The 25,067-nt window shown below is 30.4% G+C and overlaps 1 protein-coding gene across 2 annotated transcripts in view; it reads left to right on the top strand.

Moving 5' to 3' along the window:
- The first annotated feature begins 7,203 nt into the window (after positions 1-7,203).
- LOC118445750 (serine protease inhibitor dipetalogastin) overlaps positions 7,204-25,067 on the top strand; it is a 47,151-nt gene continuing 29,287 nt past the window's right edge. The window contains exons 1-2 of one of the 2 annotated variants that reach the window (XM_035875557.2): positions 7,204-7,355; positions 7,528-7,765. In XM_035875557.2, the coding sequence (XP_035731450.1) occupies positions 7,711-7,765 (55 nt within the window). In that variant the 5' untranslated portion in view covers positions 7,204-7,355; positions 7,528-7,710. Of the gene's footprint in view, positions 7,766-25,067 lie in introns of both variants that reach the window. The other variant, XM_085656837.1, reaches the window with a different exon arrangement.

Genomic DNA, 25,067 nt, shown 5'->3' with positions numbered 1-25,067 from the left:
TTTAGTCGTTATTATTATAACTAATTATTATCAATCTGGAATTAATATAAACAATATAATTTACATTCTTAATTTACAGGGTCTGTTATTTTTTTTTTTACGCGCATACATTACTTACGCGATTTCTTTATCACTATAAATAACAACGTTCCACTATCTATCTCTTTCTGATGTCGATGTAATTGAAATAGGTTTTTTTAGCACTTTCTCGGTGTAAGATATAGATAGTAATTAGCGATCTTGTGTAATAGAAGCAAGTTTCACGAGGTATCAGCTAAGATTACAGGATTCCTTAGGTACCTTTCTTATTTCTGCTTCGAGCTAAACATCGAGATAACGTTCACCATTCTGCAGATCGTCGATGCACGATGAAGCGAAACGCGTTGAGCTATTAATAGAGCGATATCAATCGAGCGTACCTATACCGTCTTATTCTAGCAACATCGCTCACGATAAAGTAACAATAATTCATGGTTACCGTGTTTGGTAGATAACTATGTATGTATGTATGTACATACTTCCGACGATCGCACAAAGTGGATCACCTTCGTTGCACTCTCGTGGTGCATCTAGATCGTTCGAGTTCGTAAGGTGTTGTTTCTCGAGATCGACCAGTTTCAATGGCGATTTCCAAGAAATGAGGAAAATTTATCTGACGATAAAGATAAGAAATTTTTAATCGTTGAAGTTAATGTAGGAAAAATAATGCTATGAGTTATTTATATGTTCTTATGTAAACGTCCTTATCAATAGTTACAACAACACTTTGAAGGATATATATATATATATATATATATATTCATATATGTTAATATTGCTATATACGAGCATTACGCAGATTTATTTATTGTATGAGTTATAACGATCGAAGTGATAGCATTTTAGTAAGCTTATAAAATTTATTTTGATTGGAATTAAAATGGTATAAGACAGGAAGCTTTAGGTAAATTAATGAATTAATTAAGGTAATATAATATTTTCTTAATTGAAGTGAAAAAACAAATAATTTATTCATTCTTTTATCATGAGAGAATGATCAATCTTCGTGATGAGTTAATCTAATCTAATGCCATGTAACTTTGAAGTAATATATACTCATATAATATATTATGCGTATGTTCATTTTAATTATAAAGTTTCACAGGCTCATTTCCTAAATCTTGTTAAAATTAATATTTACTATTAATTATATTTTATAGATATAATAAATTTCACATAAAATATTTAATATATCTATATAATTGTATATAAAATAATATAAATAATTTTTTTTTCTTTAAATATGAAAATAAAATTGGATTACAGATTTAACTCATCCTTTCCTGAGGTAGCAGATTAACGGGAAAGAATTATTATCGAAAAGGGATGCCGATAAAAAGGTAGTCGTACGCGTTTTCAAATAAATTGATGAGAATTTCGATCGACAAGAGAGTATCATTATTGCGTTCACCATTGTTGGCGGCTCGTTTCATAGGTCATCGTGTAAAGTGGCGCTGATTTATCGAAGAATTCGAGCTGTGCATTCCGTTCATGCTATAAATTCGTATAACGACTCATTCGTCGTTATACGAGGTTTCGAACTTGTTCGTTCTCGTCCAGACTTCGATTATTCGAACGTGGATTATTAATCGAGATGTCGATATGGTAGATCGATAATGCGAGTGTCGATTAATCCAAAACGTCGTGTTTCGCTTAAAAATTAGTATAGTTTTTATTCTAACAATTGATTTGTTCGTTACGTGTATTTTAATATATATATATATATATATATATATATATATATATATATATATATATATATGAATATATATTATTGAAGAATATTTTAACAATGTTTATCATTAATGATCGTCATGAACGGACGGAGAGAAGAGATAGAGGATGTGACTTCTGTGTTTCTATTTCTTATATTCCGTTTCTTTCGTTTCATTTAGCATCCAAGTCACAATTAGTTCGTAGCAAAGTAAACATCGTATAAGACCGAAGCCTAGCGATAAACTTTAGTTTTAATTTTATTTCTTTTCAATTTTCTTCATTCTAAACTAACATTTAATTGTACTTATTTAATTTTTATTTAAATCAAATTTTAATCATATGATAATTTCAATGGAACATTAGAAATAATGTTGTACATTACTTATTATTACTTTATGTTATATTATATATATGTATATATATATATATATATATATATATATATATATATATATGTTTATTTATTTATTATTTATCATCTGAGATTCAAATAAGATATTAGTATTAAATATGTAAGTATTAAATATTATTTACAGTTTTAACTTATATGTGTATTTTAATATATATGTTCATTTATTTTTGATTATCGAGTGGCGATGTGACCGTTATGTTCGATTTTTGATTCTTTTTGTTCCATTTAGCGTTGAAACTGCTAAACTGCTCTGTTCATAGCAAAACAAATCTCGTGGGAGACTGAAATTTAACCATAACACTTAGCTTTAATTTTGTTTTTATATCAATATTTCTTTATATCAATACTTATTTTATTTATAAATCAGATGCGCCATCATTAACACAAAACCAACGTTAATTTGTTGACTGCTGAAGTAATCTTGCATAAATCGATATATTTATCTAATTTATTTTTGATAAAAGATTCGTTAATCTTTATCGTCACTTTTAACATTAGGTTTTAATTTTATTAGAAAATGTATTTTTAGAATTTCATAAAAAAATTTTGAAAACATTTGAAATAAAATTTATAAAATTGTGTAAGTGTAACCAATGATCTTTACTACATTGAATCTGTTAATCTGTTAATCTTGTATATAAGCCAACACATGTATATATATATATATATATGCCAATGTATGTATATATGTATGTTACGTCGATTTCCGAGAAGGCTGAGAACCACTGCGTAAGAGGGTCGATCATGGTTGATCGCGAAATTGGGTTGCGAACAAAAGATTTATACCTAGCTACGTCGGCTCGTGCAACGTGTAAGAAAGGCAGTAACACGAGAGGCACTTATTAAGGGAGATAATGAAACCATTCAAATTCAATCCGGTCGAAAGATGTTTTTATTATGTCGTCTAACATGAGAGTCACCAGGGTACATCGCGTTATGACATTCGTTGACTTTCTTTGTGCCATTTATCTAGTCTACTACTAAACAAACAAATTATTAATTAAACGTATAATTCTTCTTTTCTAATAAACAAAAGAAATTTTTAACTGAAGAGACAAATTTTGTCTCGTTTGTTATAAATATTTATTTGATCGAACAAACAAATAATATACATAATATAATATTCGATATAATATAACAATATATATATATTATAAATTATAATATATAATTATAATAATACATAGAATAATATTTAATACAATATAATATAATAATATAATATAAACTTATTAAAAGGTAATTTTTATTAATACTAATACCGTAATTAATATCAGTTTCATGAATAAAAAAAAAGAAAAAGAAAAGATTTTGTGATTTTTAGCTCATCAAGAGAATGCAAGTGAAAATATTGACAATATAAGGATTGATATTAGGGCTGACAATGAGTGAGCATTCGAATGACACCGCTTCGTAATTGATTCGAGTACCTTATCTGACATAGTTGCTGATCCAGTCTCAACTTGTCATTATTGTAATCATCTGTAAGTAGGGTACTTTCCTCCTGGCAATAATGCATCGGCGTCGGAAGGAATGAGCTCTTCTACCGTAGCATATTCGACGATTCTCTTTCGACATATGCATATACATGTATATACATAAGTTCGAATCAAACCCACTTTTCACGAGTAAGACTACTTACGTTGCAACTACTTTCCTATTTGATCTTCTCAACGAATCTTTGATGATTCGTTTTCGAATAAACGATAGGTACTCAATTGTTGTCATTTGATTGATCAATCAACATAGGTTAACTTGACGATTATTTAGGATAAAGTATTTTAAATCGAAATACAATCAATAACACTAAATCAATTTTTGAAAAAATCTTAAAAATATTAAAATTTGTCAACGGATTTAAGTTTAATAAAATTCAAATTAATAAGAAGATTATAAAATTAATTTGAAAAAGTATATTGTTTTAATATATATAATTATTCAGAAACAATTGATCAGAAACAAAGCGATTAAACAATAACAATGAAAAAATTATTATTTTCATCGTCTGAATATCTATAACCATATAATTTAACAAAAATCCGATAAACGATTTCGAAGAACAATTTCGAAACTTTTTCATTAAAAATTGTACAGAATATTCATTTCCAGTAAATATCGTCAATGAATAAAATGAACCGGTCCATCGTGCGTGGTAACGCGTTAAAGGCCACAAGTGGGTTAATGGCGACTGACCTGAGAAGGAGAGAAAAAGACAAATATATGCGGGCAAATCGGGTGTACATACATACATATTTTGCGGTTGGCCAGATACGCCTCGATGGTTGTCTGAAGTAGTAGGTACGGCATGGTTGATGTTGATGAACGATCCCCTCCGGAGTCCTTGATGAAGCAAAGATCGTCGTTGTTGCACGTCGCTGTTGGGGGCTTCCGAACGTAGCTGCACCTGCACCTTTTTTCTTTCTTTTTTTTTTTTTCTTTGACAACAACCAGTTCAACTCGACTGTATATTCATTTTTTTTGTTTATTTTTTTTCTTTCTTTCTTTCTTATTTTTCGCTTCCTCATGTGTAACGATCGTTCACTCCTCTTTGAAAATGATCGGGAAACGGGAGCACGAAGAACGATTTCGTTGAATCTAAGAAAGTTCGTGTTAATGGAATTCACTTATCTTCAAAATAATCCTTACGTCGACGGTAGTAAAAGCTTCGAGAATGATAATAAATGAATCGGTGTGATCGCGATTAGAGTGTTCGCTGAGCTAACTCATGTCAACGTATTTTTTCTACGTATATCGTACTTTCTTGATTGAAAGCAAACAAACAAACAAACAAAAAAAATAAATGGAATCCGTGTTGATTTAACCAAAATTATCTTAATTAAATGTTTTGCATAATAACAGAAATACACGTATATAGAGATACGAGAAAATTTACTTTTACATTTCTTATTTTCTAATTATTATCTTATCAATAGTATTAAACGAATATTAGACATCTATCTGTCTATATATCTATCTATCTACATATATATATATATATAACTATATATATAACTGTGTCTGTATATTTATGTATAACGCGTTTGATATAAAAATTACAAAATGAAATACTTGTCGTCGGTCTCTAACGAAAGTAGTGATGTATCGTTATAATTGATAATCATGACAGCTCGATTTTTCAAAGTTGAGTCCAATGGATTCGTACATGTTGAATAGAGAAAAAAAGAAGAAGAAGAATAAATAAATAAATATGATTGCTCGTAAAAGTAGGAAAAGAGACTAATGTCGCCGTCGTTAAGAAACGAATTCCTCGTTTCTCTCGATCGTACGCTTAGAAAGTACATCTCAACTAATTGTAGGCGTTCGTACATAAATATTACATAGATACATACCAATACACGTGATCCTTCGACGACTATATAGATATATCTATGTACGTATTCGAACCGGTAAAATCATTTATATTCTTTGATTGTTTAACGATTATGCCATTTAACCCTCATGCGATGTGCCTTTAATCGTACATTTTTTATTTTCCTCGAAATTTTTCGAAGGAAAACGCGTTTCTATCCGACCGTAAGACGTACCGTTAGCTAAGACGTATGGGTCTATCTAGAAATACTCTAAAATCATTCCGTCGATCCTTCATGTTATTCACTTTGAATACCAAAATATCGAATAGCAATCCTTCGCGTAGCATATCGAACACGGAAAGTCTTTTCTTCGTCGAAACATTTTAATCGATTTTTCTTTATTATTAATTTATTATAAACGGAACGTCGCGATAATATTTTCTTATTACTTCCGCAATACTATTTACTCGATGATTAGTATAATACGTTATTTTCAAAGTTTTTGAGGAAAAGTTTTTAAGAAATTAACGAATTATTTTAATGCGATGGGAGTTCTAAGTAATAGAGAATTTATTTTACCCGTAAAATATAATTATAAATAAAAATTAATTTTAATAAAGTTAATAAAAATTATCATGATTTACGATACTTCATAGTTTAATAATATTACGATCGTTCATTGATCGTTGCTTTTTAAATAATTACAGTGGTCATAGGTAACGAAAATAAAGTAAAACTTAATAAATAGGGGTGATACTGATCATTTCAGTATTATCTGTTTATAAAAAAATTAAAAAATTAACGAAATAATGATATTAATTTGAAGTGTAAAGAAATCCTTTAAGTATATTGGCGAATGTTTGCCGATATCCTAGAAGTAGTATACGTATTAGGAAAGAAATCAAGAAGAGAGAGAAAGAGAGAGAGAGAAGTATGAAGGCTATCGAGGTTAAAAGATTTGACAAATATCGGTAGTTCTAAAGGAAAGTATAGACCGAAACGAGCGATTTACCGTTCAGCAATAATTCTTTATAAACGTATATATTCGAATGAAAACAGAGCGAGTAATCGTAGATTTTTCACATCTACTTATGTACCATACTTACCAAAATGAGATCAGTTCATAGATCAATACGATCTAACCCTGAAATAAGGAAGACGTAAAAGAAACTTAGTAGAAGGAAGTAAAGTCATCTTCGGAAAAAAAAGCATAAGTCCTCGTTATCGGTCACGATCGGTGTCAGGACATCGTTCTTTGACCTCCTCCCCCATATGCATTGCTCCATCGAGAAATGGAAACATGACCCTTTAAAGAAGAAGGATAAAGAGGGAGATGGAGAGATGGTGGCCATTTTTGTCTCTGAAGAAGAATCAGAAGAAGAAGAAGAAGAAGAAGAAGAGAAAGAAAAGAGGAAAAAGAAAAAAGCGAATGTCTTCTTCGATGGTGAAGAAGAAAAAAAGAGACAGAGAGAGAGAGACAGAGAGAGAGAGAGAGAGAGAGAGAGAGAGAGAGAGAGAGAGAGAGAGAGAGAGAGAGAGACTGGCCTAGAAACGTGCCAAAGCGTTCTCCGATGCGTTCACGAAGGATCTCCAGAGAGGCTACCACCTCCTTTCCATCTTGGACACAACAGTAGCTCTCTCTCTTTCTCTTTCTCTTTCTCTCCTTTTCTCTCTTCGTTTGGGGCATTGCCGACGACCATGGTAAATGGCCCATGGAGAGGCTCCGCGCCTCCAGTTGGAAACGGGAGCACGCCACGTGAAAGTAGGAAGGGGAGGCTATAGCCGGACCGACGTCGCTTCGTGCGCTTCAGTCGTTCGTGGACCTCGAAGGACGATAGAGGTCGAAGAGGACATTTCCTCCTTTTCCTTCCTGACTGGTGCTTCTTCTCTCTTTTTACCTCTTTCCTTTTATATCTCTCTGTTTTTGTCTCTCTGTATGTTCGTCTGTCTGTCTCTCTTTCGCTTTCTTTCTTTGTCTCTCTTTAACACCATCGAAGGTGATACGACGACTACGCAACAACGATTTTTTTTATCGATTCGGTTCACCAGGATTCGTCGTTCTTCGTGTTGAAGAAGAGGAAGAAGAGGAAGAAGAAGAAGAAGGATCCTTTTCTCTCCTCATCCTCTTATTCAAGTTGCAATTCTCTTAGGACGGCTCTTCCAGTTCTATCGACTTCCTCGGTCATCAATTTTTTTCTTTTCCTTAAGACGTCAGAGAGACTAAAGGGAAGGATGCATCGACAGGTATACCTCGTCGTTGGAGTCATCTTCCTGGGCTATCTTCAAGGTCGGTATCAGTTTCTATTGTTCATTTTCGTGTTTTTTCCCTTGCGATTTTATCATCTAGACATTTATTTGAGAATGTCTAACAGTGAACTTTGATTGTTTTTGTTGTTGAAAAATTGTATAGTATATTATGTCGTTATATTTATATTCTAAACACTTTTTGCAGAATGTATAAAGAATTTTTATTTTCCAATTATTGTTCTCTTATGAAAGAAGAAAGAGATGAAAGAAAAATTGTTGAACGGAAATATTTATTAATGAAAAAGGTTTAACTTTCAATCGAGAAAGTAATGACGAACCGTACGATACCGATGGAACAACAATGATGACTGATAATTAATTAATGAAAATTCTTTGGAAAGTTTTTTTTGTTGTTTTCTTTTTTCACTATCGATTACAATCGAACTCTTTTCAACCTTACTCGAAAGGATTCTTTTCATTCAGGAAGAATTTGTCTTCTTTCGTCTTCGTTTCTTCGTACTTTCCCCACTTTTCTTTTCTTCTTAATTTTTTCTTGTTCTCCTCGTCACAGTATATCAAGGTCGGTAATCAGATCTTTTGGCGAACTCTTCGGCGGTGGTCATCTCGCTGGTAATTCGAGAAGTCAATGAAGATACGACCTTGAACGAAAAAAAAAAGAAAAAGAAAAGAAAAAGAAACAATAAATGAAAAAATAATACAAAATGAAACAAACAAAAAAAAGATCATTATTCGACTTAACTACCGAGATGGTCACATCGATCTGCAGATTCTTGATAGTGAATGGTCGAATAATTTCACACTCGGTCAATTGAGAAACACGAAATCGATTCGAGTTAATGAGCTTATGGAATCGAGATGATTCGAACTAAGTAACTAAATCTGAAAATTTAAATCATATTAATGATTTCATGTATTAATCAAGTAAATATTATTTGTATGTGAGTGTTGTGGAAGCACGCGAGAATGATTTAAAATGAATGTTTCTCGAGTTACGTTTTGAGAAATTTTTATAAAGTTGTTTATCCGACAGAGCTCGACATTTTTATAAACGAGTTTCTCCTTTTATTATTATTTTCCTTAAAGATAAACCTCCTCCATGACAACAAGACTTTGTCATTCCAATTTTATCTTCGATCTTTACCATTTATAACCAAGTCTATATTAAACCTAGTAGGTGTATAAGTACGTAAATCAGTTGTAAAATATTAACGATGACTATTCAGCGCACTGGGCTGATTCATTCAATGCTCTTTCTCTCTCTCTTTCCTTTTTCTCTCCTCTCTATCTCCTTTCTCTCTCTCTTTCTTCCTCTACCTCCTCGTCTTATTTCAGACATTTCTTTCACAAACTACAGAATTAATATTTTTTTTTATAATCATTATTTATTGTTTCAATGTTAATTAAATTAAGTCATGGTATATCTTATCTTGAACAATATATATAATATGTATACATATACATACATATTTCCTATAAATATAATTATCGGTTCAATAAATTGTCAAGATTGACCATAAGAAACTATTATGAGAAATAATTTTAGAACGGTTTTTTATATGTATAATAAACGGAGTGAGAAAGACTAATGACGAAGAAAAAAGACACACAGAGAAAGAGAGAAAGAGAGAGAGAGAGAGAGAGAGGGAGAGGGAGAGGGAGAGAGAGAGAGAGAGAGGGAGAGAAAGAGAGAGAAATATAGTGATGCACACGAATCTTCCGAGTATCTCCTTCTCTCTTCTACCTTCTTCCTCGCTAAATGGCTTTGCTCAGGGTGCCCATTGAATTCCCTGCAGGGAGCCAGGATCGTTCCTTGGCAAAAGCGGTGCTCTTTCAACGAGGGAAGAAAGAGAGAACCATCGTTTTTCGTTTTAATCTCTCGTACGTTCGCATCCTCGTGTACGAATCTCTGAGTAAAGAGAGAGAGAGAGAGAGAGAGAGAGAGAGAGAGAGAGAGAGAGAGAGAAAGAGAGATAGAGAGAAAGAGAGAGAGAAGACACGAGCTCGTTCTCTCTCTCTTCCTCTCACTCTCTCTCTCCCTATCTTTTCTTATTCCTTGATTCTGATATGGACCACTTGAGGAATATGCCAATGGCGTAGAATGAATTTTGAAGAAAAATACAATAATGGTTTTCTACTCTATTAAATTTTATATAAAAAAACAAATTTCGACTACAATGGGAAATATCAATTTTTTATATCGAATTTGATAATTGATAATCGAATTTGAAAACTTCGTAAATGTCATAATGCACATCCGCTAATGTTATTGGTTAACTCTTTGTTAAGATAATATCAAACAAGAAATGAGCTCTTTCAACACGGCAATAAAGATTAATTAAATACTTGTTCTCGTTAAATCATTTGTTTAGTTTCCTTATAATTCGCCTTTGGATTCGTTGAATGTTGGAAAAAGTCTTCTTATAGTAGTCGTAAAAACAATACTTGCAGGATCATTTGGTTTTTAATGAAAGAGGATCAACGTAAGGTATACATAAGTATTACTTGTATATGTATTGAGAATGATGACGAGTCACTAGTTTTATCGCAAATAAAATCAAATTTATTGCAGATATGATCTTTCGTCGGGAGTCTTAGTATGCTTGTAGAATGTTAGGTATGTACATATCTATCGGGTGAGTCACCTAAAACTGGAAGTGTATATATATATATATATATATATATATATATAGATTTTTTTACGATAGAAAAAGAATTTCTAAAGAAAGAATATGTTTCGTTCGAAAGCAATAGAAAACTAATTTTTGATCTGATATATAATTGTTCTGTAGAGAAAAAGATTCAAGTAGCGTTTAAAAAAATATCGATAAATTTATTATTTAAAAAAAAAATAATCCTAACGTAACAGTTCTTCATCATTGATATATATGTTTATTCGAATCTTATATATTATTCTTGAAAAATATTGTGCCATTATAAAATCTAACTGAGATATCTTGAAATTTAATTATTTTTTAGGTGAGTCACCTAAAAAATAATTAAATTTCAAAAAATATATATATATATACATACATATATATATACATATACATATATATATATACATATATATATGTAAATACGTATATGTAAGTTAGTATGCAAGTAAGAAGATCGAAGAAACGAAGCATCTGTCGAACCAATTAAGAGAAAAAAAGCTAAAAGATTAAAGTTGCAGGAAAAACGAGTTACATCTATCTATAGCATTTTCTATTGGTTAAATCCTATATCCTTCTTTACCTTCTATTTACGCTACTGTGCTAAAGCTCATACTATAAAGGGTATACTTGTACAGAAGAATGTACTACGTGCGTGTATAGGTCCAACTCGTGCGTTCGACCCGGGCGCGTTACGTGCTTCACATAAAAGTCGTAAAACGACGAGTTAGTCGAGCTGACGCGCCTAATTAAGTATGCTAATCGGCTTTAAAATATGCCGTTAAGAAAGAAAGAAAGCTTGGAAATTCAAACGAATTGAAATAGTAAGGGTTATCGCGTTACATCGCTTTAAAACCGTGAGAACTAGAAGTAACGAGATAGAACGAAAAATTTTTCGCAATCTCGCTCGTGTACAAAACTGATTTACGACACCTATGACTAAACGACGAACGTATTTTTCTTCTTCTTTTTACTCTTCACAAGCTTTTATGGATGTTATCGGACATGTGTTACGATCTTTTCTGCCTTGTAAATTGGACTCTTCTTCGACTAGTTCTTTTGCAAGATAAATCATCTCGTGTAGAAATTTTTTACTGTTTAATCTTGAAAATCAAAGGAAGTCTTCTTAATCTTTAAATGTATCAGATTGCGATATTGTAACATGTTAATGTTTAATGTAGTTTAATATTAATATTTTCTTGTGTTAGAAATATCTGGAATGAAGTCTGAGAAATTGTTAAACTGGTTAATTATTTTTATAATCATTCATAAAATTAATATATACGTTTGATAATATTTTGCTGATTATTCTTCCTTGAATTCTTTTGTAAAATAAATTATCTCGTGTAGAACCTTTTTACTGTTTAATTTTGAAAATCAAAGGAAGTTTTCTCAATTATTAAATGTATATGGTTGCGATACTGTAATATATTAATGTTTAATATAGTTTAATAAGTTTTTTACAATTTAGTTTTTTATTAAATTTTCTAAAAAAGATTATAATAATGTCATATATCCATTATTTCTATTTTTTAATATTTACTTAATAACTGATGATATTTTTTTCTAGAAGTTTCTAAATAAATAAATTATATATTAAAGGATTAACGAATGATAACTAGTACATTGACTGCCGAGCGAATTTTTTTCACTGATGTGATTTAATTAAAACAAAAATATAGGGAAAATTTCGTTGTTAGAAATTTCTAAAATGAAGTTCAAAAAATTGTTAATTATTTGCATTATGATTTATGAAATAAGTATACACGTTCTGTCTTATATTGTTGATTATTCAAGCTTGAATGATCGATAAATTATCTCGAGTTATTATATTTTTTGCGTTTAATTTAAAAAGCAAATATATATATGTTTCAAAAAAAATATAATTTAATAAGCAATTTAATATGTAATTTAAAGAAAAAGAATATATATATATGTTTTAAACAAACGATAATTAATATATTGCCAGCCGAGCAAATTTTCGCAAATGTAATGTCATTAAAATGAAAATATCGGAATATATTTTTCTTTGATTGTTAAGAATTATTGAAATAAAGTTCCAAAAATTGTTAATTATTTTCATAATTATTCATAAAGTGAATATACAAGTCTTCTCACATTTTGTTTTTCGTCCGAGCTGAATAAACATATTTACAAGAGAATGCCAATGACATTGAAATTACGGTACTTCTTTTGAAAAGGAAATGAGAAACGGTAGAGATATATCTCATATAAGAACATCCGAAAATTTTTCGACACTTAAAACGACCACACGCATTGTCTTTCTTTCTCTCTTTCTCTCTCTCTCTCTCTCTCTTTTTCTTTCTCTTTCTCTCTCTACTTTTTTTTTATTTTATGATCATTTCAGTATCGCCTTTTTCGTACAGTCACATCGCCGTTTCCTTCGGCAGACCTGATGCGACTTTAATTCTCTTCATCGTATTCTTCTCTCTCCTCTCTCTTTCTCTTTTTCTCTCTCTTTCTCCCTTTCTCTCTCTTTTTCTCTTTCTCTGTTCACTTGAGTACAGCTCGTTCTCTGATCGTTTGTCGGTGCAATTTGAAGCGGAGTACGCTTGTATGAAAGTAAAAGAGAGAAAGAGAAAGAGAGAGAGAGAGAGAATAGAGAGAGAGGAAGAGAGGGATGGTACATTCGACAAGGCCACACAGCTTGAAAATTGTGCGCCTTTTTCGTCGCTCTTTCAGTCGCACATTGTCCACCTGATATAAAAGCATTCTACTTACCTTTTCCATTTTTTTTAATTTTATCTTCTCTCTTCTCTCGTGATAAGCTTTTCACTTTATTTCGTCAATTTACGAAGTCATCGAGAAACGATATCGACTTTTGTTCCAATAGATATAAAGTTCATTTATAAGTAAATATATATATATATATATATACATATACACCTTTTTCAAATATTTTCTTTCCAGTAACAAAAATATATGTTTTAATAATAATATAATTATATCATATAATTAAATCAATTTGACGTTATACGTTGGAGAATTCTAAAAATGTATTAAAAAAAAAAAGGAGAAAAAAGTAAAAAGGAAAGAAATAGAAAAAAAAATGTGAAGAAAATTGTTTAGGTAATAGCTCGTTATTGTTTCTCCACGAGATACGAAGTATACCGTCAATATTTTTCCTCCTACGTAATGATAACCAAGAGAAATAGAGAGATAGGTTGATAATAACGCAGGTTCTAAATTAGCAAAAAAAGCAGAACGCTCGGGGTATGCAAGCGTGGAGTCAATTTGCTAGCCAAAGAGTTAATAGATGACGTTGGAAATTGACCATGATCGTTGGCTGAGCGATTTGATAATGACGTCACGACGATGATATTATGGTGTATCTTCTTCTCGTAAGGATCTCTACTTTTCTTTTTATTTGTCTTCTTCTTCCTTCATTCTCTCTATCTCTTTCTCTTTCTCCCTCTTTTTTTCTACCTCGATTTTTTATTACGAACGTGAAACGATGAAAATTTATTGCACGAAATGACGGCTGCTCGTCCATTACGCGAATTACGAGAGTACCACTTGCCGCTTTGTCGAATCGGACGTGAAGATTGGAATGTCTGAGGCATCGCCGAGTGCTTCAATAAAAGATGATCGCCTAAAAGCGTTACCGTTTCAGTTCGTTGACTTCTCACCGTCTTCGAACCCCATGACCCGCTTTCAATTATATCCGCCCTGTCGAAGGTGCGAAATTTAAACGATTTTTTATTTTCGTATCTTTTATTTTTTCGATCATAGAATTATGTTCGTTTATTCAAATAAATGCTATCGATTTATCTCTTCTTCGTAGTAACATTGACGATTTTAAAGCTAATTTTAAAATTGCTTTAACTTCAATTAATTCATGTTTTCTTTTTTCTTTTTTGTTTTTTAAAAAGATAATTTCACTCAGAACGAATATTCGAATTACAAAAATTTTGTCAATAATATAAACTTCATTTTATATCATTTATTTCTTTAATATAATATATAGTAGTTATATAACTTTTATAGAGTTTGATTGAAAAAATATAAAAAATATATATACTAATTGTTAAATAAATAGCAAAACAAAAATAATGTAGAAATTACATTATTATAATCCTTTTTCTCTTTTTTAATATATTTAATGGAAAACTAAATTATGTCATTATAATTATTTATTATTATTAATATATAATATTTAATACATATATACATCGTGCATTAAACTACATTAAGAATTAATGAAATTTAAGGATTGCAAAATTAATATTAAAATTGTTGCATGATAGAAGGTATCTTATTCAAGGTTTTATATTTTCTGATCTGGCAAATACTCAGAGGAAGCACAATCGTCTTGGTAATACGTCCGTCGTGATTTACATTCAGAAAGAAAGAGAAAGAGAAAGAGAGAGAGAGAGAGAGAGAAAGAGAGAGAGATACCATTCTCAATTTAATCATCTCACCCGCTGCGTCGCCGATAATTAATTCATTACGTGCCACGCTCAGGGATCCACGATAAGTATCAATTACAATCGAGATTCTCTGGAAACTCCAAGACGACGTAGTACGCGTGCCAATCAGCTCTCTGAGAATCATGCCGGTTAATTGATCTCGTGTTTATCTTTTCTTATAAGTAGTTCATATTATTTCTTCTTTCTTCTTTTTTTGTAAATTCATATCAACGTGGCCTTTAACAATAACAATAATAATGATAATGATAATAATAATGAGAAAAGGATTCAACGAATTAATTGATTTCGATCTTCGTTAGTGTTAAATTTATTTTCAATTAATTTAAAAAAAGAAAAAGAAATGTTTAAATATTAGCAACGATATTATGTGTATTTCGATCGTTTCTTCATTAATTTTCAATTTAATTCTGTCAATCGGTAAAATTTGTATCCATTTATTTTGTTATTATGATATTATCGTGACTATGTATTTTCTTTCAGAATATATGTGATCTAAAAATAAATTATATATGATCAAGTGAAATATGTTCAGCGTAGGAAAATTTAACATAATGATCATATTTTAATCAGTAATATTGGTTAATTTACAAATATGAGAAGCGATATGGGATGAATTTAAAAAAAATACGATCATTTTCTTTAAAGTATATACATAATGTCTGAATAAAATTTTAAATAGCCGTATACATGCATATATACATATATGAATATACGATAATTTTTATAACAAAATTTAAGAGAAAAATTGACGGAAAAAATTGAACGGAAAATATCCATATAATAATTTACGTACAAAGATAAAACGCGTACTCTAATTTGATTTTCTCTTGAGTCGAATACGCGTTACCGTTATTCGAAAATACTCAGAAAATATTTGTACAGCCTGGTTTCTTGACACGAAAAGGTAAGACTTCACAATGGGTATAGAAACATGTACGCGAGACGTTTCTATTTACGTTCTCTATCGACGTGTGATCTAAATCCATGACCAATCAACGTTTTCTTTTTGAAGTCTTTTGTTCGTTCGTTTGTTTATTTGTTTATTTGTTTATTCGTTTTTTCTTTGTTATTAAACGTTAATTATTCTTATCGTCGAACGAAATTCGTTCTATATTATATTGAGCTTTGCATATGACATATTTTATTATTCGAAAGATGAATTGAAAACTCGTAAAGAGAATTACAAAAGCGGATCTCTCTTTGTAAATGTGTGAGATCAATGGAATAAACGAATACGATTTTATGTTAAATTCAATAGGAGAGAAGTTCTTGCTCGCTCGCTCTTATGTTGCCATTCAGTTGAGAACACGTAGGTATCTAGCATAGAAGATGTTATCGAAATACTTTGTACTTTCATCGCCTATCGGGAGTATTTACACGTAGAGAAGCTCGTAGAAAATGTAAATTATTCATTAACTCAGACCGTGCGCGAATCATTTAACGTCACGATTCTATTAGATTCTGTTCGTGTGTTTTATTCTTTTTCATTTTTATTTTTATTTTTATTTGTCTTTTCTTCTCTCTACATGAAAATAGTTTTTTGTCAATTGTAACGAAAATTACTATATTTTTATATTATTTACGCTATTATTATATCCTCCTTTCTTTCTATTCTTCGTTACGTTAATTAATAAATTAGATTACTAGTTTTCTGTCATTATTAGATTCGTAGTTGATTAGATAAACTCGTGCTATTTTTTATTTATATATATATATATATATATATATATATATATATATATACATATATCTACGTATATATGATATTTATCGATATTATATATTATTGCTAATATATTGCACCAATAATTCAGGATTAGTTCTAACAATCTAGATCTCTGATTGCTTAGGAGATACCAGATGAAATTACATAGATCACACTTATCGCTAGAAATTAGATTAACTGTAACTAGATATCAGTTACTATTTCGTTTTATTTCTGTAGATCTCTCTCTCTCTTTCCCTTTCTCTTTCTCTTTCTCTTTCTCTTTCTTTTTCTTTCTTATGATAATTTTTTTCCCTTTAACATCGGAAGAACATAATTGCTTGTCATACTGTTTCGTTGACTATACCGAAAGAAAGGTCGAGTAACGCTTAATAGAACGTGACAAATAAATTCTATATATGTATATATATATTTTTTTTTTGTTTCATTATTAAACGCTATTCAATCGATTCTGAAAGAAAGATCATTATCGTTTTACACGTAAGATTAATCCAAATTCAAGATAACTGCATTTGTGGAAATGTTCGGGATATACATAGGATAATTACTTTAGTGTTTAATGATCAGAATGAAATAAATAAAAGTAAAAAAAAGAAAAAATATATATATAAAGAAAAAGAAAATATAATATTATTTTAATTATTCTTTCGAAGGTAACGAATCGAATATAGAAACATGATACTGATTACGATTTGGTATAATACGATAGAATTACAAATATAAATTCGAAATGATAGTGGCTAAATCCCCTACGCTCATATTACGATGTTTCATAATTCAAGATCTGTTTCTCGTAGATACGTTTAACGAGTATCTATATGCAACATTACAACTTCGTTAACTATGCATGGTTAATACTTATTGACCGATTGGTCTTTTCTCTCTCTTTCCTCTTCTTTTTTTTTCTTTACGAATTAAGAACAAAAAAGAAGAAACGAGAACGCGAAAAAGAAAGAGAAACAAAAGACAGGAAATATAAAGCAATGTAATTAGAAGTTCTTGCTTGCAGCAAACATTTTTTCGCAGCCTACAATATTCATATCAAATAATATAATGAACAATCGTTTTAATCGTACCGAGTTTTTCAAACTTTTATCGTTTAATCAGTTAAAAAACAAGAAAATATCATTAAGTATGAATTTACATTTTCAGTTTGATCCAATTGAACGATTCGATTAGATCACTGTTGTTTGTTCGGGAAAACAACAAAAAAGACCTTCGTCGATATCGAACAGATGTTTATTTGAATAATTGAATATTCTATTTGCTCTCTCTCTCTCTCTCTCTCTCTCTCTCTCTCTCTCTCTCTCTCTTTCTCTGCTCTGTTCGCTTTATTTTGTATCCTGCGATCGACAACAGGCAAGCAGGCAGCAATGTTTTCGTTCGCTTTGACACTACCGTTCCGAATCGATGCGTTTGATTAAGCTAAGAGCAAGCACATCTACAATTTCACAAGCATACTATATATATGTATATATAACTCGTCCATTTCGCTATAATAATTACGAGTAATGCTTTGATCAGTCAATGCACTGAGACCAATTTGGTCTTTCTCATTAGCCACGGGAAATTTGCATGATGTAAACCTAAACTCAGATTGATAAACCGTCCATTCCCCGTTTCGTGCTCCAAATCTTCTTTATTTTTTTGCTTTATTAAGCGTGTAAGGATTCGTGTTTCCAGTTTCATTCTCATATCTGAGCTCGTTAATACTTGTACACTTGCCTGTTTTACTCCAATTGCTCCTGAAGCAAAATGTTTTCGAGAAAGAAGAAGCGGTTAAATCCTTTTTACAGGACGTAATATAAATCGATCAATTTTCTATAATTTAATAATTATTTATTAATATTAATTGTGGTAATGCACCTAATAACATATATGGGTTATCTGAAAGAACAGATCTGAATACATTATTATTTGAAACTATGAAACGGGCGTTGAATGAATAAAAAATTAAACAAAAACGCTCGTTTCATAGTTTTCAACCTAAGAAAAAAAAGATCAATCGTTAACTTCGTTCTATTACGTTGTCCATTGATGAACGATTAAGATGATCGATGAATTGGATACAATATTATAACTCGCAAAGAATTGTTATTTTGGAACGTCGATTATTAAATCGTTATCGAATTGAAATCAATTACCGAAAGGATCGAAGTTCCTTTAGGATCTTGAGTGAATAAACAAAGAAACAATTATTTTTTATCCGATTGACGAATAAGTTATTAATCAATCTTATACGTCGAGGTATATATTAAATCGATTTGTTCACGACAAGACGAAGTACGTAAATGACAAATCGTCTAATAGATTCCCGATAGAGTTTTTCGTAATTGTTCAAAAGCGAAGAAAACCAGTCGAGTTTTTCTATTTCCGACGAAAGACGCTATAAGCGATCGGTCAACCGGCCAAGCATTTCTACGGTCATCTTATAGACCGTTAGTATCTATCGTTCGATTCCACGACTGACTCAATTCACATTATTCGATTTAACATTAGTTCGCTGACGGGGAAACGCTGAATGGGAAAACCCATTGAAAGCGTTCAGTGATTGAATTTTGATTGCATGATCGTCGATTAAATTAAACGACTTAGGTGTATGATTAAAAAATAAGAAACAAGAAAGATTAAACATCTTTCTTTTCATCGGGAAAATTAATTTGTTCAACGTAAATGACGATTTCTAATTCAAACGGCTAATGTAGTTTGCTGATTTGAAGGCACAGTTTGATTTCGAACGAATGATTGTCGGTAATACTGAACAATCTACGTAATTAGAGAAAAAGAAACGAATGAGAAAATTAGTTTATCTAGATTGAGAAATTTAATTCGATTGAGGAAAAAATCGATATATAATCGACAAATGAACTTCATTCGCCAACTCGAAGACTCATTGAACGTATCTATCGATTGAATCTTGATCATCAAATCACAATCTGCGTAATTAGAAAAAAAAATCACGACAAAAAATAAGATTTTTAAAGTAGATAAATGTATTTAATTCGAAAGATAGATAGATAGATAGATAGATAGATAGATAGATAGAGAAAGAGAGAGAGAGAGAGAGAGAGAGAGAGAGAGAGAGAGAGAAAGAGAAAGAATAGCAACTGGAATCGATATCGATCACGTATGAACGCGTTCAAAAAAGTCTCACGACGTCGATTTCGATTAATTACGTGATTAGTACACCACCTGCGACATGATCTTACGGTCGTATCGTATACGGACAGTACGGTTTCCTCGTTGTTAGCACGAACGAGTGTAGATAGATTTTATCGTTCGGCAGACACCGTACGTGTCTTGCACGGAAGTTGAAAAAGAAAAAGACATATATATATATATATATATATATATATATATATATCTTTTATAATATATAATATATAATATAATATATAATTATTGCATATATAATATACATTATTAATAATAATACTAATATATATATATTATATGTGATATAATGCATAATATATAATTAAAACGAAATATTATACACATACAGACACAGACACACATACACATACATCTTTCTTTTATATTTTTTATTATACATATATAGTATTTTGTATCAATTAAGTAGACCTCCTTCTCTTTGAAATCCAAAGATTAACTTTTTCCTTTTATTAAATATATTTTCTTCGATCAATTACGATCGATAATGACGACGATGACTAATTTGCTTGTACGAAATTACTATTCGAGCCATATTTCCTAGATCCTCTCTATACTAGCTTGATATCTTAATGAGCTATATGAACGTCAGTCATTAAGTAGATAACATCTATCGTTCGTGCTGAAACACACTTCCTAATACCGCCTATGGTGTTTCTAACGCCTATAACAACTAACGATCGGTTTACAATTAGATGAATATTGATTGCTTACCATTGGAATTTCTTAATGGTACTTGGCCAATTTGAATTTCATAGTAATCACGTAATAACGGATTTTCTCTTCCTTCCTCCTAGCGTTGATTAGATATCTTTTAAGAGTTATTTATATATCCATTTTCACACAGACATTTACCCTTGAAAAGCTGCTACTAATATTTTCATAAAAGGGATTGCATTTTGGAGTACATGGTTTGAATTAAAAAAATTTTTTTTATTTAAACGCTCCTCTTTTTCTTCAAATTTTTATTTATGAAATTATTTTTTTAGAAATAATGGTTCACTATTTCGCGAGTCTAAATCATTTATCATTAATTCGACACCATTTTAAATGAATGTGTAATTATAACATATTAACGTTATAATATAATTTAATACGTATATGTGATATATACAATTTTTTATTTAGATTAGATTAAATTGCTATTATAAAAAAGAATCTAAAAATTTCTAAAAAATTTTTTTAAATATAAATATTTATTAATATTAAGATTAAAAACGTTTTCTGTATTAGGATTACGATAGTATCGATCGTAATACGTATATTTTGCAAAACGATCTATCGGTCCATGTAAATTTAGAATGTGATATTGCAAAATAACCAAAACATTTCCTCTCGAAATTAAATTACATAGTTTCATCCACTTTCCGTCGTTTCGTCAAGAGAAATCAAGAGAGAGGTTAAAATAGAAAGAAAGAAAAAAATAAAAAAGAGAAAAGGAAAAAGAGAAAAATAGAGATACATGCATCCAAAACTTAAGCACCGAGGCGAAACGATGTAACCTCGTAATTTATGCGCATAAAAGATTTTACGTATTCGTACTAGAGGATTACTCACCGTACGGTACGGTATTTACGCTCGGCTGATAACACACTCGCATCACGTTTTTTTGATGTCAGTCGACTCTAAAATAAGGAACGACGATGAAAAAGAAGAGAGAAAAAGAGAGAGAAAGAGAGAAGCAAAAACGTCAGTTTAGACTGCAAAATGTTGCTCGGACTTTCGACGCTTCGTTTACGACGTAGCTACTACGACCTATTTGCTTTCTTCCTTTTTGGTTCCTTCTCCATAACGGTTCGCTTCCTCCACGCCAATTTACGAGATTTAAACCCTTCTCTTTGTCTTGCCAGTTCGTTAAAGAGTTTAGAGGGATCTAATCGTCGTTTCGTTCCTAACGAGATTGAGAAAAGGGAACTAGATGATTGTTAATTTGGTCTTAATCGTAACTCGAACTTTCTATAATAATCTTTTTATTTTTTTTTTATTTCTATTTATTTCTTATTTTTGAAGAGAAAGAGAGAGAGAAAGGAAGAATGTGTGTGTTCTTATCTAATTAAGTTCGAATTTAATAAGATTTGCACATGTTAGATCACGCACGGTCAAATAATTATCTATGAATATATTTCATTAGTATATATTAATTCTTATTTTATTTTTAAGTAAAAATAAAAAAGAACGAAAAATGACCAATTTTTTTGAATATTTATATTTGATTGATTTTAAATCAATATAATTTAAATAATTAAAAAGTGATAAAGAATAGACATAGAAAAAAATTATGCATAATAAATATAAAAATTTTGAAAATAACTAAACGTACACATATGTATCAGTGTCGTTGGATAGATTAAAGATTATTTCATTCAATTTTCATCGAATAATATCGTGAAGGACTGTAAAGTATACCAACCGATGACTACACTTTCACATTCTCGAAAAAATCCAGGAGAGAAAGCTTTCCAAGAGAAAAAAAAAAAATTGAAAGAAATGATGAAAATAAAAAAATGAAAAAAGAAAAATGTGGATTAATCGTTGTTCTAATCCGGTTAGTCATCTAACAAATGTTTTACTAACTAAGGCTGGTCACGATTAACAGAGAAACTCACTCAGTTACGTTCAATGCAATGATCGCATGATAATTTAAAAGACGAAACGATCGCGAAACCCTGACCTAGACGCAAAGTAGGTATGGAGGTAAGGCCGTGCTCGTCGCTCGACGAGTAAATGCACTCGTAATTAATCGTAGATAGCTATAGAAAGATCAAAGCTATTCGTCTCGTTTTAGTTTTCGCCGATGAATTATCAATGAAGAGAAAATGTATGTTTACATACGCAGGAAAGATCATATCTTTACGTATGTATGTATGCGTGTATATATATATATATATATGTATGCATGTATGTATGTATGTACGTGTAAGGTTTTATGTGTTGTCGACGTTGATCCTTGGTCACGAAGTCCTTCGTCTCTTCTCTGTTAACTAGGTATAGAGGTGAGAGCTAAGTCACGTTTTCTTCTTCATTTTCCACGGGAAACGATTTGTCATGCACTTAAACAGTGATGAAAGCCGAAACTCCATGACCTCACGCTTGAAAGGTCGACACAGGTCTTCCCTGTGATCACTCATGAAGGTAAAGGTCGTGTTGGAAGGCCGTCTTGTTCGCTTCATTCACTTTCTTATACTCCTTTGAGATATATTATTAAAGAGGTTTTGTTGGTTATAAGATTTTTAAAGACGTAACGATATTGTTCGATTGCGATTAATCGAATTAAATTTCAATTATATATCATTTGATTTTTGTATGCGAATAGAAATAGAACAAGATTATTTTAACCAATGATATGAAATTAAAATAAAAAATCGGTTCGTTTTTTCTGTAATTAATTCGCGCGAATTAAATGTCTTTAAACGTAAGTAGATACTTTTACGAGATAATTATAGTGAAAAAATGTCGATATTGAATTTTAAAGGAGAGACTTTATATTTGGTATGACGTTTGATAAGTTTCTATGATTCTTCTTTATAATCTAATATTTGTTCGTGTCTAAAAGTAAATTATATAAAATAAGTTTTTAAACATATACATTTTTCTTTCTCGTATATAAACATAAATTATGTGATATAATTTAATTATACATTATAACAATATTATACTAATAATAATAAATGACATACTTAACAGACATATGTGAGTAGGATATTTTTGAAACCCTACCTGATAGATACGGACTGAGTAATTAGATTCACACACTTTTGGTTAACACGGATTTTATTAATAAGATACTATAACTAGGATGTAACAACTTGGAAACTATAACTATTTTTTAGAACTGTGGCCTACTCAAGGCGTTTTTCACTAATCTTTTCTTTGTAATATTCTTCTCATTATTCTCGTTGATCCATTCAGGATCTGGTTGACTCAGGACAATACATAATTCTTTTAATTCACTCTTTATTCACTCATTCTCTCTCTCTCTCTCTCTCTCTCTCTCTCTCTCTCTCTCTCTCTCTCTCTCTCTCTCTCTCTTAAACTCTCTCGTTTTTTTCCATAAACAAACGTTCCTCCCAAAAGATAAATCATGCTCTTTTTGACTACCGATTGGCTGACCTCACACATACACACACAATTAGTTCTAGAACCTTCTATCAGCATATATCACACACACATGACTAACTAGTCTGGAACCTTCCATCTCTTCGTTCAACTATCGATCGGCATATCTCACATATGCATACACACACACAATTAACTAGCTCTGACCTTCAAACCCACATATATGTGTATATATATATATATATATATATATATATATATAATTAATATATATTATTAATGTTAATTATATATATAATTATATTTATACACACACACACATCTACATATACATATAATTTAAATTGATTGTTAAATTAATTTTGTGATAGGAGAAAATTAATTTAAATGGAATTAATTTTAAATTTAAATTAAATAAAAAATAAACTATATATATAGAGCCAAGTATTTGTCTTCAAATTATATATAAAGTTACAAATGACGACTTTTATCCTAGGACGATTTTATCTTATTTAATATGAAGGAGTTTAACAATAAAGTTGGACGTTCGACATACTCGTATTCGATTGACGACCTTCGTTAATAATTATTCTCTTCCGTAGCTCTCTCTCTCTCTCTCTCTCTCTCTCTCTGTCTCTCTCTGTCTCTCTCTCTCTATCACTCTCTCTGTCTCTCTTTAATTTTTCAATGTTCCCGTCATCTTACCTCGCTTAACTTTAATTAACCTTAATGTACGATTTCCCTTAAGCATGCGAGCAGAATTAAATTATTATGTTTGTTACTCGGTTGCATAATCACGTCCTACTTCGTTTAGAATCGTCTAAAGAAAGTTAAGATTGATTGACCCAACATGAGTTTAACAAAGCTATTAACTAACGACTTACATGTATCACTTTTATTATATTTACTTTGTTCTTTTTGAGAAAAATTTAATTGATTGATTTTATTCGATTAATTTCATTTGAGTTCATTTTTTATTGACTCATTTCGTTTCCTTTATGTTTAATTAAATATATTTATATATAAATACATGTGAAATAAATAATTCATATTACTTAATTTATATTGCTATTTTATAAAACTGAAATAGATACATTGTATACATATATATTACATTATATGTATTTATACATTATATGTATACATACATATACATATGTGTATGTATACATATAGTATATAATAAATATACATGAGCTGCTTACTTGCCAAATCGATTAACTCCATGAAACAAAAAGTGGAGGAATGTGATGGAATAAT

Source organism: Vespa mandarinia, chromosome 1 (assembly GCF_050613455.1).
Source record: "Vespa mandarinia isolate Hongniang chromosome 1, ASM5061345v1, whole genome shotgun sequence".
Taxonomy (NCBI): domain Eukaryota; kingdom Metazoa; phylum Arthropoda; class Insecta; order Hymenoptera; family Vespidae; genus Vespa; species Vespa mandarinia.
Note: the sequence above shows the minus strand (reverse complement) of the source record. Positions and strands in the feature narration are given on the sequence as shown.